Here is a 14,268-nt window from a genome sequence, read left to right as displayed (position 1 = left end):
TGTCATCTGTAGTTTCACGTCAAGTGACCCATTAAAGTCTAGGCACTACGGTGCCTGACGTGTCTTATACCCTTGTTTCTCTCAGAGGATTTACCTACCATGTTTGGAATGCTCTATGAATTTTTATCAACTGGTGGATAATATCTCTATTCCTAGCTTTCCAGATTCTTCAGACTGACATTTCAGAAGTTTTTTCTAATAGCATTTTACAAATCATTTGAGTAGAATGTTTGGGTCCAGCAGTAGTGAGCTTGTGTATTTTTGTCATTTTTCCCCCTTTTTAAATAAAGAGGCATTCTAGGAAGTGAAATGTCCCTGAAACAGAATTTTTGTTTTATGTTTCATTCATGGGGCTTGGGTGAAGAGTGAGTCTGCAGGGAGCTGGCTGGTAGAGAGGGGTGGATTTGGGCAGCCGGAGGGTCAGCCGTGGCCGTGACCCTTGAGCAGGTCTTGTTACAACGGTGAAAGATAGGTCAGATGGGTGAAAACAAGCAGTTTGTTGAAAACAAATTTTGTTAGACATTAGTCTCTTAATTTGGTGCAGATGTATGGCAGACAATCCTTTGGATTCTGCAGCTTGACAGTTAACAGCAAACTGCCCCTCATTCTTCTTCATCCAGATTTTTGTTTGCTCTTTTTTTTTTTTTTTAGTTGCAAGAATGGTGATTTCTAGGCTTTTATTCTTGCACGTATGTCTTTAGGAACATATAATTTGACGATATTGCCTGTCCTAGGCTCTCTGCTAGGCAACTGAAAAGGCAGAGTGTTGTTAGGATTTCCGATCCGTGTGGTTCTGGATATACTAATGGCAGCTGTTCTTAAGGGGCGGTTTGTGGACCTCGGGGGTCTGTGATAAAACATTTTTGCGATGATACTATTGTTGTAATAATACTAAGATGTTATTTGCCTTTTTAAACTGTTGACTTATGCACCAATAGCGGAAAAGTACTGGTAGATAAATTGTTGGCACCTTGGCACTTGGAGTAAAAAAAAAAAAAGCCATTTTAATTGGAGAATGTTCTTGATAAAGCAATACAAAATATTAAATTTATTAACTTTCCATCCCGAGTGCACACATCTTTAATACTCTGCACAACAAGATGGGAACATGCACAAAGCTCTCAGCGTCCGAGTTGGCGGGCCTGGGAAAAGCGGTCCGGTGGTCCGGGTGCAAGGTACACGAGCTGCCTTTTTCATGGAGGATGCCATTTTTACTTGAACACCTTTTTTACTTGACAAGAGGGGCCGACAAGCTTTGATTATTCTGACTTAGGTTTTTGGCAAACGTATTTCAACAAAGTGAGCCTGCCACTTCAAGGAAAACAACTGACCTTTTGCTGATGATAACATTTGAGCTTTCAAGCAAAAATTGGAATTTTTGGAAAACTAATATCTGTCACTGTGAGCTTGACAGCTTCCCAATAAATAGTTAAAAGACTTCTGATGAGATCAGTGGGTTTAACAAATATGATTTTTTGAAATATGTTCACTTCTGGAAAATCTGCATAACTCAGTGGACCCGTATTTTTCAAGTGAGGAATGGATTTTGTTATAAAATCATGTACCAGTTCAATAAAGATCCATTCAAAGTGAATAGGCTAATGAATTTTAATGTAGCAGAGTAGGGAAAGTTTATTGATACAGTTTCAGATTCCAGATGTCTTTTAAGAAACTGCCATTGCTTACTCAAGAGTGGTGGCTGTCTTGAGGAAGAACACCTATGAGGTTGAATTGCAGGGTCAACTGCCACTCTTTTATGGAACTGTTTTTGGTATAATATCAAAGCATGAGGTAGACCCACAATTACCTCGAAAGGCTCTTCAAATACTCTTCTCGTATCTAGCTAAATATCTGTTAGCGAATAGATTTTCTTCATACTCTTCAACCAAAGCGACATATTGGAACAGATTGAATGCAGAAGCAGATATAAAGATCTAGCTGTCTTCTATTAAGACAGATATTAAAGAAATTGGCAAAAAATGTAAAAACAATGCCACTCACTGATTTTTTTTAAAGGAAATTTTTTAAAAATGCGTTATTTATATTAACATGTAATCAGTTTATTTTTAACTGAGTTAATGTTTTAAAATTTTCTCAGTTTTTAATTTCTAATATGCTAAGTATCAATAGATACAGCTCATACAAACTAAAGGGGTCCTGAGACCAAAATGCTCACGATTGCTGTGTGGTGTTTTCATCTCTGCTGGTAACTGCTATGTGAGTAATTAATGTCTCGATCTGTGTCATAAGTTCCAAGTTCTTTGTCATTGCAGTGGCTCATTTAGGCTTTATAGTATCTTCTTTTGATCTGTTTCCCACCCCCCCCTTCTCATATTAGTGCTTTTTAATTTTAGGTTTTCTCTTGCCATCTTTTTTCTCCATTCATACTGCCATCAACCCAGTCAGAGCCCTTATCACTTTATTCTTACTCGTTTTTTCTAATGGTTTTCAAACTTGAGTGTTGAATGGAACCCTAAGGTTGACTTTTGACTTTAATTTTTTTAATATGTTCCCTAAAAATGTACAGGTATAAACTTCTTATGGTAAAACCAAAGCAGAATTACAAATTAAATACAGACTAGCAAATCAGCAACACATATTTAATGATGCTATTTTCTTAAAACTGAATAGTCAGCGTTAGAGCTTAGAATGACATAGCCTCAAGACCAGTTTTATAATAAATCTGTTTCTTTAATTTGGCTTAGTAATACTAAAACAGAGAATGGCTTTTTGCATAAATATGTTTCATAAAACGGTGTTAACTTTTAGTCTTTATTTGTTCAGGATAATCAGACCGAGTAGATAACCCGAACGGCGACGCTCAGCAGCCCCTGAGTGCGAGGTTAATGCCACCTGAACTTCTGTGAAGCAGTGTTCATCATTGGAGCATTGCAGAGTTCCTGAAATTGCTGAATAGATATTTAGTCCAGTTATTTTTGGAATCTTTACTAGAAAATATTACATATTTCACTTCTGCGTGTGTCGTTAACAAATCGTTGCTGATTGGTGGGAACAGAGTGCAGTGGATGGGGTCTCTGCGCTGCCTGGGCTTTGGGATACCCGCAGGGTGCAGGGTGCCGAGCGCCTCGGCGTGGGTTCCTGTCTGCCAGCCTTCCGTACCCGCCTCGCCTTACTTAGCTGTTCCTTTAACCCTCAACACCGTCTTATATACCAAACTATTTTTTTTTTTGATTTTTTAAACTTTTGTTTTTGATCATTTCTATCCAAGTGGATTTTAAGTCCTATGAGATCACAGATTTTTGGTTGTTTTATTTATCGCTAAGTCTTTGGTTTCTATAATAGTACCTAGCATATGTTAAATGTTCAATAAATATTTACTGAATGAATGTGTATTAACTCTTCTCTTTATTCAGGCTCCAGACTCAAATGCTCTTTTTTGTGGTATGTGCTTACTGCTCTCTCCCAGCTGGGCAAAGAAAGGCCTGTTTCTCCGTCCATTTTTAACCTCATGTTTTTAAATCATTTTGATTATCTGTGCATATATATATATTGAATATTCTACAAAGCATTTTATCCAAAAAAAAACAAAAACAAAAACAAAACCAAAAACCCAACCAAATATTTATGTTCTGTTTATCATTTCAAAAAGTGGATGTTTTTTAAAATCAACATCTGTATATTAGGTTGTCATATGACTTAATTTTCTCTAAAAAACTTTATTTTGGAAAAATTTTAGATTTCTAGAACATTGGTACATTTGTCAAAATTAAGAAACCAGTGTTGGTATGTGACTCTTAACTAAACTAGAAACTTGGTTTGCATTTTACCAGCTTTTCCCTTTTCTGTCCGGGACACGGCACCACAGAACGCCATCTCTCGAGTCTGCCAGTCTGTCCTGTTTTCTCAACTGCCATGGTTTTCAGCAGCGTCGGTCAGGTATTTTGTAGACAAGTCTTTCAGTTGGGTCGATCTTATGTTTTCTTGTGATTAGACTGAGGTTCTGGGCTCAGGTTGATTGGAGGCCTGTGATGATAACACTGCTGATCACGGATGCTTTAACCACGTCACTTGGTGACAGTGGTGTCTTCCTGGTTTCTCCACTGTGACGTTACTGTTCTGTTTCCAGACTCCGAACTGGAAGCGGTCACTGAGCCTGGTGTCCTTCCTGGGGAAGGGAGCTGAGTGCTGCCTCTCAGATTCGGGAGCGCACGGATACAGTGTATTTTTTGGAAGATTGGTCCCTTCTCCTCCATTTACTTATTTAATTGCTTATTATATCACAGACTCATGGGTATTTATTGCGTTTTCATACCATTGTGATTTATTTCGCTGTTCATATTGTTTCAGCTTTGGCCGTTGGGAAGTCTTTCAGTGTGATTCTTGTCTGTGGCATGTTCCCTTTCATCTTTTGAGCCGTTCCTTACTTTCTGCTACTGCCTTTTCTTGTACTTTCCCTGTCCCAGCCCTAGAACAAGCCATTTCTTTAGCGCTCTCCTTCCTTGTACTGGAGAATGGTATTTAGGAAAAAAAAAAAAACATGGGTGCTGGGTGTATTGTTGGAGTGTCACTACTTTTAGGCCCTGTGTGGATGGAGCTTGGAAAGAAACGTACGTCTTCCAAGCCACGTATGCACACACGTTTGTATTTCTGTAGCTGCATACATATTCACGTAAGTGAGTTCATACTGATATCTGCGACTCCAGCCCAGCTCCAGCCCTTGCTTATTTGTAACTGGTTCCCCCGGGAGATATTCACCAACGAGGGCGCAGTGGTTTTGTGCAGTCTGTTCGTCTTCAGCCGTCCTTGGTGCAGGCAGAACACAGGCGGCCAGGGTTCCCGGCTAGCTCCTTTCTCTGCCCTTCCTGGGGTCTGTGTTCAAGTTCTCATACTGTCGGATTGATTGTAGAGTCTGCATTCCTTCCTGTGATCCTTTGAAATCCTGCTTGGTTTTTATTTGCATACAGTCTGTCATTTTAAAAGTGACTGTTTTCATACTAAGTTGTTGTCTAACAACTTTATTCTGTAATGTAATTCCTGATCGCACTCATCTGCTCGTTGTATAGTTGACAGCCACTAGTTAGGGTACTGTCCTGTAGACCTTACATGACTGCTGCTCGTAACACCTCTGAGGTAGATACTTCTGTGTTAACCTGTTTTTCATGAGGAGGGTGAGATGCAAAGGTGTTTAATAACTTGGCCAGCGGTCCATGGGCGAGCTGGGATCTGAATCCAGGTTCTGGCTGGGTTTGGAGTCTGTTCTTTTGCCTTTTAAGACTGGGTAGGACTTAAGAGTTAATAGGGCTAAATGCCGACTTGCTAGTTTCCTGTTGAGCTGCATTGGAGCGGAGTTGCTGCCTCGCACGGTGCTTGCTCCATGTCTGTGACACGTTATTTATCGTGGTGGCACACACTCTCTGGCATCGGAATCCTTGTAGCACCCAGGTGGACACGGGAGCCGAGGTCTGCTCGTCTTGCCCACTCGTGAGTGTGGTGTGGGGCAGTGGTTCCGGGTCGGCCTCTCTGGGGTTCTCACCCACTGCGGTCCTTTTCGTGGGGCGCATGTGTTCTACTCCCCTCAGGCCTGAGATCTACTTCGCCTTGGTAATAAGTTTTTATCTCTTACCAAGAGTTACATCTCTGTGTCTCTAGGTTCTCTCTATGTTGCTCTCCTTATCTTTACCTACAAGATCTTATTTACCATTAATTTACTTTTGAACTTATTCAAGCAATGGATTTTAACTTAAAAATAAATGAAATTGTTAAATGAAACTAACAGCTGCCCTCAAAGCATTTTAAACATAAAAGCACTGGTGAAGACTAGTGATTTTTCAAAACAGGCAATTTTATGGCAGTCTTGCTGTGAAGGAAAAAGACATTTTCGTCAGAAAAGGATGTTGAGAATATTGCGGTGGTATACTTCAATTTTGATGGGTTTGGATTTGACCTTATTTAGTCTGGTATTCAGTTAAGAGGCAAAATGAATGCTGTTAATTTAGTTAGGAAGGATAAGTACTACATGCAATTTATTATTTAGTTTTCTTCCAGTAAGTAGGAACAGAACCCAGTGCCTTGATTTGGCAGATTCCTTTAGGAATGAAGAACCTTAAAAGCAAGGCATCAAGGACACTGAAAAATGCCTAAGGGACTTTTAAAAAAAACCCTCAGTCCTTGGCAACGGAATAAGGAGAGGCAGGAATGTCGTCTTAGGTAAAGGCCCTCACAGTGTTCAGGTCTAACTGAATTCTTTGGCTCTGTGGTCTGGTCACCGGAGACGTAGGAAGGAGCGTCTTGGCCACATGGCGGGGGAGGGGGACAGGGCGGGGCGCAGGGTGGGGCAGCGCTGTATAAGCCGGAGGCAGTGGGGCAAGCACCTTACCTGGTGGGGAGCAGAGCTGCAGGAGTAACTGCTGCTTCTGGTGATGCCATTGATGAGGAGGAAATGAGTGACAGGAGCCTATCTTCTGTTAATGTAGGCATTATTGCACCTGTAATCTCAACACAGAATGTATCTCAGACCCCTTCTGTGTCTCCTGTGGCAAAATCCTAACCCAAACTAGTTTCAGCAAAAAAAAAAAAAAAAAAAAAAAGGGATTTCTTGGCTCATGTAACTGAACAGTTCTGGAGTCGACTTGGTAAAGCGTGCCCGTCTTAGGGCTCAGCGATGCAACTAGAGCCCGTTTCTGGCTTTGGGTGTTCTTTCTTTTTCTGTTATTGACTGTCTTCACAGGCTCTTCTGCGATTGCAAGTTAGCTTCCAGCAACTTTTGGGCAGCGTGTTTCCAGGTTCAAATCTAAGCGGAGAAGAGCATTCTTGTCCTCACGTTGCAGGGACCCTCCTGGAAGTGTCACTGTGGCCAGACTGCTTCTGATCACGTGTCCAGCCCTGTACTGGTGGTGGCTGTCTGCAGGGAGTGGCGGGCCTTGGCCAGGCCGAGGTCCCAGGCTTCCGGAATTACATATATATGTAATTCTGTAAGGCTTTAATGCATTTTATTAAGGTTTTGATGGTCCTTGCCATAATCCGGTTTCTCTTTTGAATTAAAGCATAGCGGTTGTTTTAGTTTCACTGTATACAGGTAGAATCATGTTTTAAAGACGACTTGAGCTACACTGTGACCTCTTTTGAATAAGAGCAGCTGTCTTCATATCCTGGATAAATAATACTAGTGCCATTGCACCTACGAAACGAAACACATCTTGTGATTGAGAGACTTAAAAATTGTGTGTATTCACAAATGCTCATCCATTTAGTGGCAAGTCATTTCTTTCTGCTGCTACTCAAATAGTCAGAGCTGTATCTTAATACTTACTGGTACAGGGGAAATGGAATCAGAAAGCCAATTGGAGTCTGCCCTTCCGTGGGAGGGGAGCTGACATTAGAAGGCTCATCCATGCCGGGCGTGGAGCCGGGCGTGGAGCCGGGCGTGGAGCCGGGCGTGGAGCTGGGCGTGGAGCCGGGCGTGCCTGCGGGTAACCACCCAGGCAGGTGTTATCCCTGATGGCCAAGGCAACATCAATATCAGCTTCCTCAGTAGAAAGAAATTCCAAAAGCTCCAGGTTCTCACTCAGACTCTCGATTGGTAGGGCAGCTGGAGCACGGGGGCCCGTTGTCCGCGAGGCACATCTCCCGAGGGGTTCTTGGTGAGGGCGCACATTGCCCTCATTCTCTGTGCCTGGGTGTGCTTGCCACCTTTTTTCACACCTCGTGGCACAGCTGGACTCTGGGCGACTCACGATCAGTGTGTGTTAACGGGCCTCTTTGTTTGTTTTTTGAACCTACTGCCCAGCACACAACCAGGCTCTGGGATTTTCTAAGTCCAAAAAATTGCTCTTGCTACGGAAGAACTGAAGCGGGGGTGAGGTGGGGTGGAAAATGTGAAAATGGGGTTATACTGTGTTAAAATGCTGTGGTATTAGGCGGGGGGTTCTTTAGGTAAGACAGCCTTCTCAGTGGTGCCCTAGGTTTTATTTTTTCATGGATCTGCCTGTTTATCCGTGTACTTTGAAAGAACAGTTTGAACACCTTTAGATTTATTTCTTAGAGTGTGATCCTTATATTTCAGAAATTTCCTCTAAACAAATTAGGAATCACTCTGTTTTTCCTCATTTCCTCTCCATCGAGCATATTTACCAGCTTATCCTACAGCCTGAAACGTTCACTCGTGCACTTCTTCGTGTGGAAGAGCTTTGTGAAATGTTATAAACATGGAAATCTGCCCCTCCGTGCCCTCTCCCAGAGAGGCTGCTTCCAGATTCAGGTTTGAAATGTCCCGTTGTTGATCTCCAACATAGTTCAGTTAAACCTTTGGTCCGAGAGACCGTTTGGTTGTGACTCCTCCCTCACTGCTAATGGCAGATGCACGTGAAGGTACGCCAGGGTCTCGGACAAGGGGGTTCCATTATGGACACACAGAAAGCCAACTCATGTCTTCATGAAAACTGAATGTGTGCACCCTGACAAAAATGAAGGGTAATGATGTAATAACCCCGTGTGGCTCATGAGTGGAAAGGAAGTGCCACGCCCCACTGCAGGCCCCCAGCACCAGGAATTTGTCGCGGGTCAGATGGGACTGGTTGTGAAATAGTTTATGAGTGAAGGAACAACAGATAATCCCGCTTTATCAGATTCCTTTTCTTTCTAGCTCCTAGGCCTTTGAAGGGCAAAATGTCTAAATCTGCATAGAGTTCCTCGAGCTCCTCCGTCAGCTAGCAGAAGGGAAAGCAGATGGTCGCCTCCACGTTAGTTTTTAAAGGAAGCTCCAGCTTCTTCCTGACTGGTCCTCTTGCCCCAGCGCCCGTCTCTGTAGCTCGCTTTCTTCCTCACGTTTGCTTTACTTACCACAAAGACTGGCCATCCGGGTTAGTCTTCTCAGTTCTAAGGACTGTCACCTTTGCTCCCCTTCAGCCACCCACGGGCAGGGCTGCATTTTTAACCTTTTCTCAAGGACTGCTCCTATCTCTGATCTCAGGAGACTTTATCTCAGATAATGAAATCTCTTCATTCTTCTCATTTTCTCAGTCTTCGTAATTTGGAGCCTTCACCAAATTCGGCTCCGCCTTCGTTAGCAGGGTCTGCCCTGGGCCTCTGCGTGCAGCCTCATCTCCAGGTGTGCCTGCTCCTACGGTAGAGTCCCTTTCATTCTTTCTTGGCCTTTTCAGATTGTCACCTTTCCTGCTACCCTTCTGCAGTGCGCCCCCCCGCCCCCCGTACTTGGGCACGCGTGTATCTCGTAACGCATTTTTCTCTTTGGCCCTCTGAGGTGAGACATGGGCTTCATAAGGGCAGGTCGTGTGTTTCAGTCACCTCTGTGTATTCGTTGCTTGGCTCATAAGTCGCGCGCCACGCGCTCGCTCTGCCCCACTTTCGGTTCCCAGCGCCCAGCCCTGCACCCTTTGTCATTGCTCGGTGGTCGGTGGTCGAGTATTCTTAACAAAAAGTTACCCACTGACCTCTGGGCTTTTTCATTCTCTAAATCTCGTCTCCTTAGGCAATTTTCTCTATGCCTGAAGATTTACGGAAACAGGTAAGTCAAACCCTACTCAGTGTTTCGAGCCAGAATGTCATCTTCCTCCACGCTTAAATCATCACCAGGTTTTCTCCCGAGTAAGTGCAATTCCTTCGGTTTTCTCTGCCGTCTCCACCGTGGCGGCGCCGAGTGCAGTCTGGTCTGGCCTCGTCCCACCTCCCCTCTGGCTCCTGTGCTGCAGTCAGCTGGTCCTTCTAAAATCGAAATCTCGCCCTCCCCTTTTACTTTAAAACACACCATGACTTTCCCTTGCTCTTAGAGAAATTAAAGCAGAATCCTTAACATGGCACCTTTGCACCCTCTCACGGGGAAATGTTCTTCCAATCTTTTGAAGATACAAGTATGATTTTAATACTTTGAGAAGAAAATGTTCCAGAAGAGGACACTTCTTTAGACGTAAAGTGGGGACTCTAGTATGAATTAGACTTCTGGTGACTGTAGGCTGTCCCCACACGTTAACGTAGTTGGTTCCCAGAGCCTGCACCTGAAGATCAGGCGGAAGAACTTACTTTGCATTTCCTGCATCCCTTCTTTCTCCTGCTGGTAGACAAACCCCTCATGTGAATCAAGGTGGCAGAAGAGGTGAAAATACAGACTTTTAGCAGTGTTTAAGGTGAGAATCATGGTTTAAAAGTGTGTGTAGGGGGAATACTTTAATTTGTACACTTATTATATATTGTACTGTTTCTATGTTTAGTGCTGTATGTAAATTTTACTTTTTCTGATTTTTTTTCAATAATATTATTCATTTATGCCTGTAATTTAATGATGAAAACTTAGGGTGTATTTCTACATTTTTTCCCTCCATGAGTCTGTGGATCTCATAGGCTAAAAATTAGCTCGTTATATTATACTTATTTCCTGTAATGGGACAATATTTCTGTAAGACGGCTGCTATCTAGGAGTGGGGGATCTTTGTAAATAATATCTTTGAAAAGTTGTATTAATAAAAATTTATAATTTGTTTTAAGGATTTAACCATACGGTACAATTGAACACCTTTCTGCAAATATCAACAGTGTATTTCTTCTGCAGATTGTTAGTTTGCTGGGGATTAAAACACAAGTGGTCATATTCAGGCTGGTTAGATTAGTGATTTTAATGTGAAACCATTGCTTCTAGAGTAATCATGGGCCAGACTGGGAAGAAATCTGAGAAGGGACCAGTTTGTTGGCGGAAGCGTGTAAAATCAGAGTACATGCGACTGCGGCAGCTCAAGAGGTTCAGGCGGGCTGACGAAGTGAAGGTATCGCTTTATCTTTTGTGAAAGTGCCTACAATCGGAGATAGTCCCCACCCCCCCCTCCAAGATAAGTGTTAATTTGCAAGAGTCTTTTTCAGCCAAGGTCATGTTTATAGTAAGATAAATGAAGACTTGGAAGCTAAGGTCCTTGATCTGTCTAAACATAAATTTTGTACCATGCACGTTAATGGTAATGAAAGATTTTCAACCTGCTTGAAATTCACTCTTTAGTATATACCTTTGTACTGCATGTGTAGACTTGGGGACCAAATATGAAGGCTTTCATGGTTTTGTTTCTAATGTCATTGCGATTTTTTAATACAAAGTTAACAAAGCATGGAGATAATTTCCTGTTCTTTTCCCATTTCCAATAAAATAATGAGTGTGCTGTTTTTGTATTACTTGAATGTGAAAAACTATAGTTTAGTATAAAATCTATATGCATTTGAGGGAATATTCCTGATATTTTTGAAAAAAATCACTAGATTTTAACCCACAGTAGAGATACTACAAATTTTCTAACAATGAACAATTTCTTTTCTCCTCATTTCTTTAAAGAGCATGTTTAGTTCCAATCGTCAGAAAATTTTGGAAAGAACGGAAATCTTAAACCAAGAATGGAAACAGCGAAGGATACAGCCTGTACACATCCTGACTTCTGTGAGCTCATTGCGCGGGACCAGGGAGGTTGGTTAACTCACGCGCTGTCGTAATTATCAGTGCATTCTGCTTTTTTGCTGTTGGGACGTCGGTTATTGAGAGGAGGTCACTGACTTCAGGCTGTCCAATGTTATATTGTTGCTGCTTTTTAATATGTAACTGTTCATAGCTATTAGGGTAACACAGCTGTTCCTATAACAGAGCTCTGGTGTTTATGATATACTTTCACTGTTACTAGGTGGATTCTTAGATTTGTAGAAGACAGTTGGTTAAAAAAATGGTTAAATTAAAGACTCTCTAATGTCCTCATCAGATCACAGTTTAGAGCAAGGCTTTCTGACTCAGTTGTCTCTTCTGCCCTCAATATGAATTAGCCATGCTGTGAGAAATGTTTTCTTTTTGTTCATATTCACCAACTAAGAATTTTTTTACATTTTCTTCCAATTCTAAGGATCTTTTTTTAAAGAATTTTTAAATTCAGAGTCGAGAGCTCAGAATTTCCTTTTCTATAACGTTTCTGAATGAATGAGATCTTAATCACTCCAAGAAATCTATTTTCAAAGGAAGGCAATAAATCTGGTCACATAATTTATCAACACATTAAAACACAGTGGCAGCAGGACAAAAACAAGATGGCGGAAGCTGAAACAGTAGAACCGGCCAGCAGGCTTTCGGTCGCAGCAGTTCTGTCCACCCGTGTTACGTGGGGAGACGTGGCGCAGGGCATGGGGCGCTGCTGAACAGGCATCGATGCAAGAGAGGCGAGAAAGTGCTGTGGAATTTAGATGGTCGTTTAGCTGAGTGTCGAAACACGGGGAGCATCCAAACAGTGGAGTTTGTTCTAAGATAATGTTTTCAGTGAGTAGCCATGTTTAATATAATCTTGTGACAGTCAGACAATAATTTGCTACGTATGAGACTGTCGACTGGGTGACACACTGACTTCAGAGTCTTGTCAGTGCTGTCACTGCTACAAACACGATTCCGGAGATGACCTCAGTGCTGTTAGGTTGGTCTTGATCAGGGTGACGCATGACTTGGAGTGCGTCTTAGTCATTTATGCATTTTTTCAGGTGACAGCTCCTTAAAGCTCTGACTTCGAGTTGTATGAATATACATGATATGCTCTAATACCGCCACCCCATCTGGGCCGGGTCAGGGCCTACATGCTGGACGTAATGACTTTTTACTAACGTACTAATGATAAAAGGGATTCTTTCTACGTTAGTCAGAATGTTCTGGAAAAGGATAAGCATGAGGCTTCTAAGTAATCCCTTTGAAAGTTTTGTCTGGTGACCTTTTGGAGATTTGAGGTGAAGGAAAAAAGAAACCTTGTTTTTCTCTCTCTGGAGGAATAAATCCTAGAATTTTAGAGAAGTAAGGTAGACATGGAATACTTATTTTTGCCACTCATTACAAATCTCAGAATGCTATCACAATCCCAATTTACATCAGTTATGATGTAAGTTGTGCTAGGTACTCTGCACACATTATTTCATTTAATCTTCATGATTGTTGTATTATACCTTCCTTCCCCAGGTGAGGAAACTGAGCCTTAAGTCAAAGGAGTTAAGTCATTTCTCTTGCTCTAATGATCTGATGTGGGACCAGAAGAGTACACTTTGCTCAGACACATTAGAAAGTTAGTAAAGCTCATTAGTTATGTACAACTTCAGTAGCTCATAATATAATTTTCGGCATTAAATTTAAGAGTACAGTTTATTCTAGTGAATATTTGCTTATCGAAAATTGCTTTTAATTTTGTCAGAGACAAAAATTGTTAAATGTAAAGATAACTTTTTTATTGTGCGTTTATGTGAGAAATTGTGAGAAGAAATTCACATTTTAATAAGTGTTTTCTAACTTTAGTACTCAGCAGGCTGAGAAAGACCATTTTCGCAGAATAGGACTGGACGGAGGGCAGACAGCCCCAGCCTCAGGCATTCAGTTTTTGCTGTGGGGGACTCTGGCCTGGTCAGGCCAGGTCGTTTTTGAGGTGCTCTTCATAGCTGATCTGCTTCAAATGAGTCATCTTTACTCCCCCACCCCCACCGTCCTTTAAAAACATCACCCCTGACTTTGGGAAGCTGAAGGTTTATACAGGTTGTGATAAGCTTTTGGTGTTATCACAATAAATAATAAAACTCTAGGGCTGGAAAGGAATTTAATGATCTCTGATCCCCTCACTTTTCAGATGAGAATATATCCCTGTTTTTTTTCTTGAGCATTTCCATGGATCGATTTCTTTTATGTACTTTAAAAGTTGGAGTCTGAAGTAGGTCAGAAGCAGGAGGATAAATAAAAGGCTGTTCTGCAGAGACTCCCCTTGTAGTAGGCTTGGCAGAGTTTGGGACGGCAGTGTTAATCCAAACACCTAACGTCTGTGGCTTTTAACATAGGGAGATGCTGTCGTAACATCGTTTTAATTAGCTGCTCGTTTCCGTAAGCTGACCCATGATAAGTGCTGCCTTCAGTTTAAACCCTTCGCGGCATGAGGATGATTTTGTTTTCCATTCAAGTCTTGTGCTTGCTCCCCTTCTTGGAGATACTTGGAGATACACTCAGTTTTAAAGCGATTGCTTTTATCTAGGCTATTTTAGTAAAGAACATGTCTGACCAGGTTTACTTTCTGCTTTATTGACGTCCCTGCTGTAGATGCCGACTTTATTCAGATCAAGGAGCCCTGCAGTTGAACCTAGCGACCACATCTGTAGTGCGTTTTCTTCTTGTGTGTTTTTAAGACATTTCTGGGTACATGTTTTTTGGTGTTTAGGTTATTACAGAACCTTAAGCACTGTTGCCCATAGAATTTTAATACAGAATATGTGTCTGTGTTTTCTTCTTAAAAATACTTGTGACTTCTTGAAGACAGTGACTAT

At 41.9% G+C, this 14,268-nt stretch overlaps 1 protein-coding gene across 10 annotated transcripts in view; it reads left to right on the top strand.

Annotated features, from left to right (window-relative positions):
* Positions 1–9,845: 9,845 nt before the first annotated feature.
* Positions 9,846–14,268, top strand: part of EZH2 (enhancer of zeste 2 polycomb repressive complex 2 subunit) — a 38,123-nt gene continuing 33,700 nt past the window's right edge. For 3 of the 10 annotated variants that reach the window (XM_023533794.1, XM_023533791.1, XM_023533790.1), the window contains exons 1-2: positions 10,610–10,733; positions 11,288–11,389. In XM_023533794.1, coding sequence (XP_023389562.1) covers positions 10,617–10,733; positions 11,288–11,389 — 219 coding nt within the window. In that variant the 5' untranslated portion in view covers positions 10,610–10,616. Of the gene's footprint in view, positions 10,101–10,604; positions 10,734–11,287; positions 11,417–12,973; positions 13,032–14,268 lie in introns of those variants that run through there. The other 7 variants (XM_011365494.2, XM_011365492.2, XM_023533789.1 and 4 more) reach the window with 5 other exon arrangements.

This window comes from Pteropus vampyrus, unplaced genomic scaffold, assembly GCF_000151845.1.
Source record: "Pteropus vampyrus isolate Shadow unplaced genomic scaffold, Pvam_2.0 Scaffold112, whole genome shotgun sequence".
Lineage (NCBI taxonomy): Eukaryota > Metazoa > Chordata > Mammalia > Chiroptera > Pteropodidae > Pteropus > Pteropus vampyrus.
This window is presented reverse-complemented; position numbering and strand designations above follow the sequence as displayed.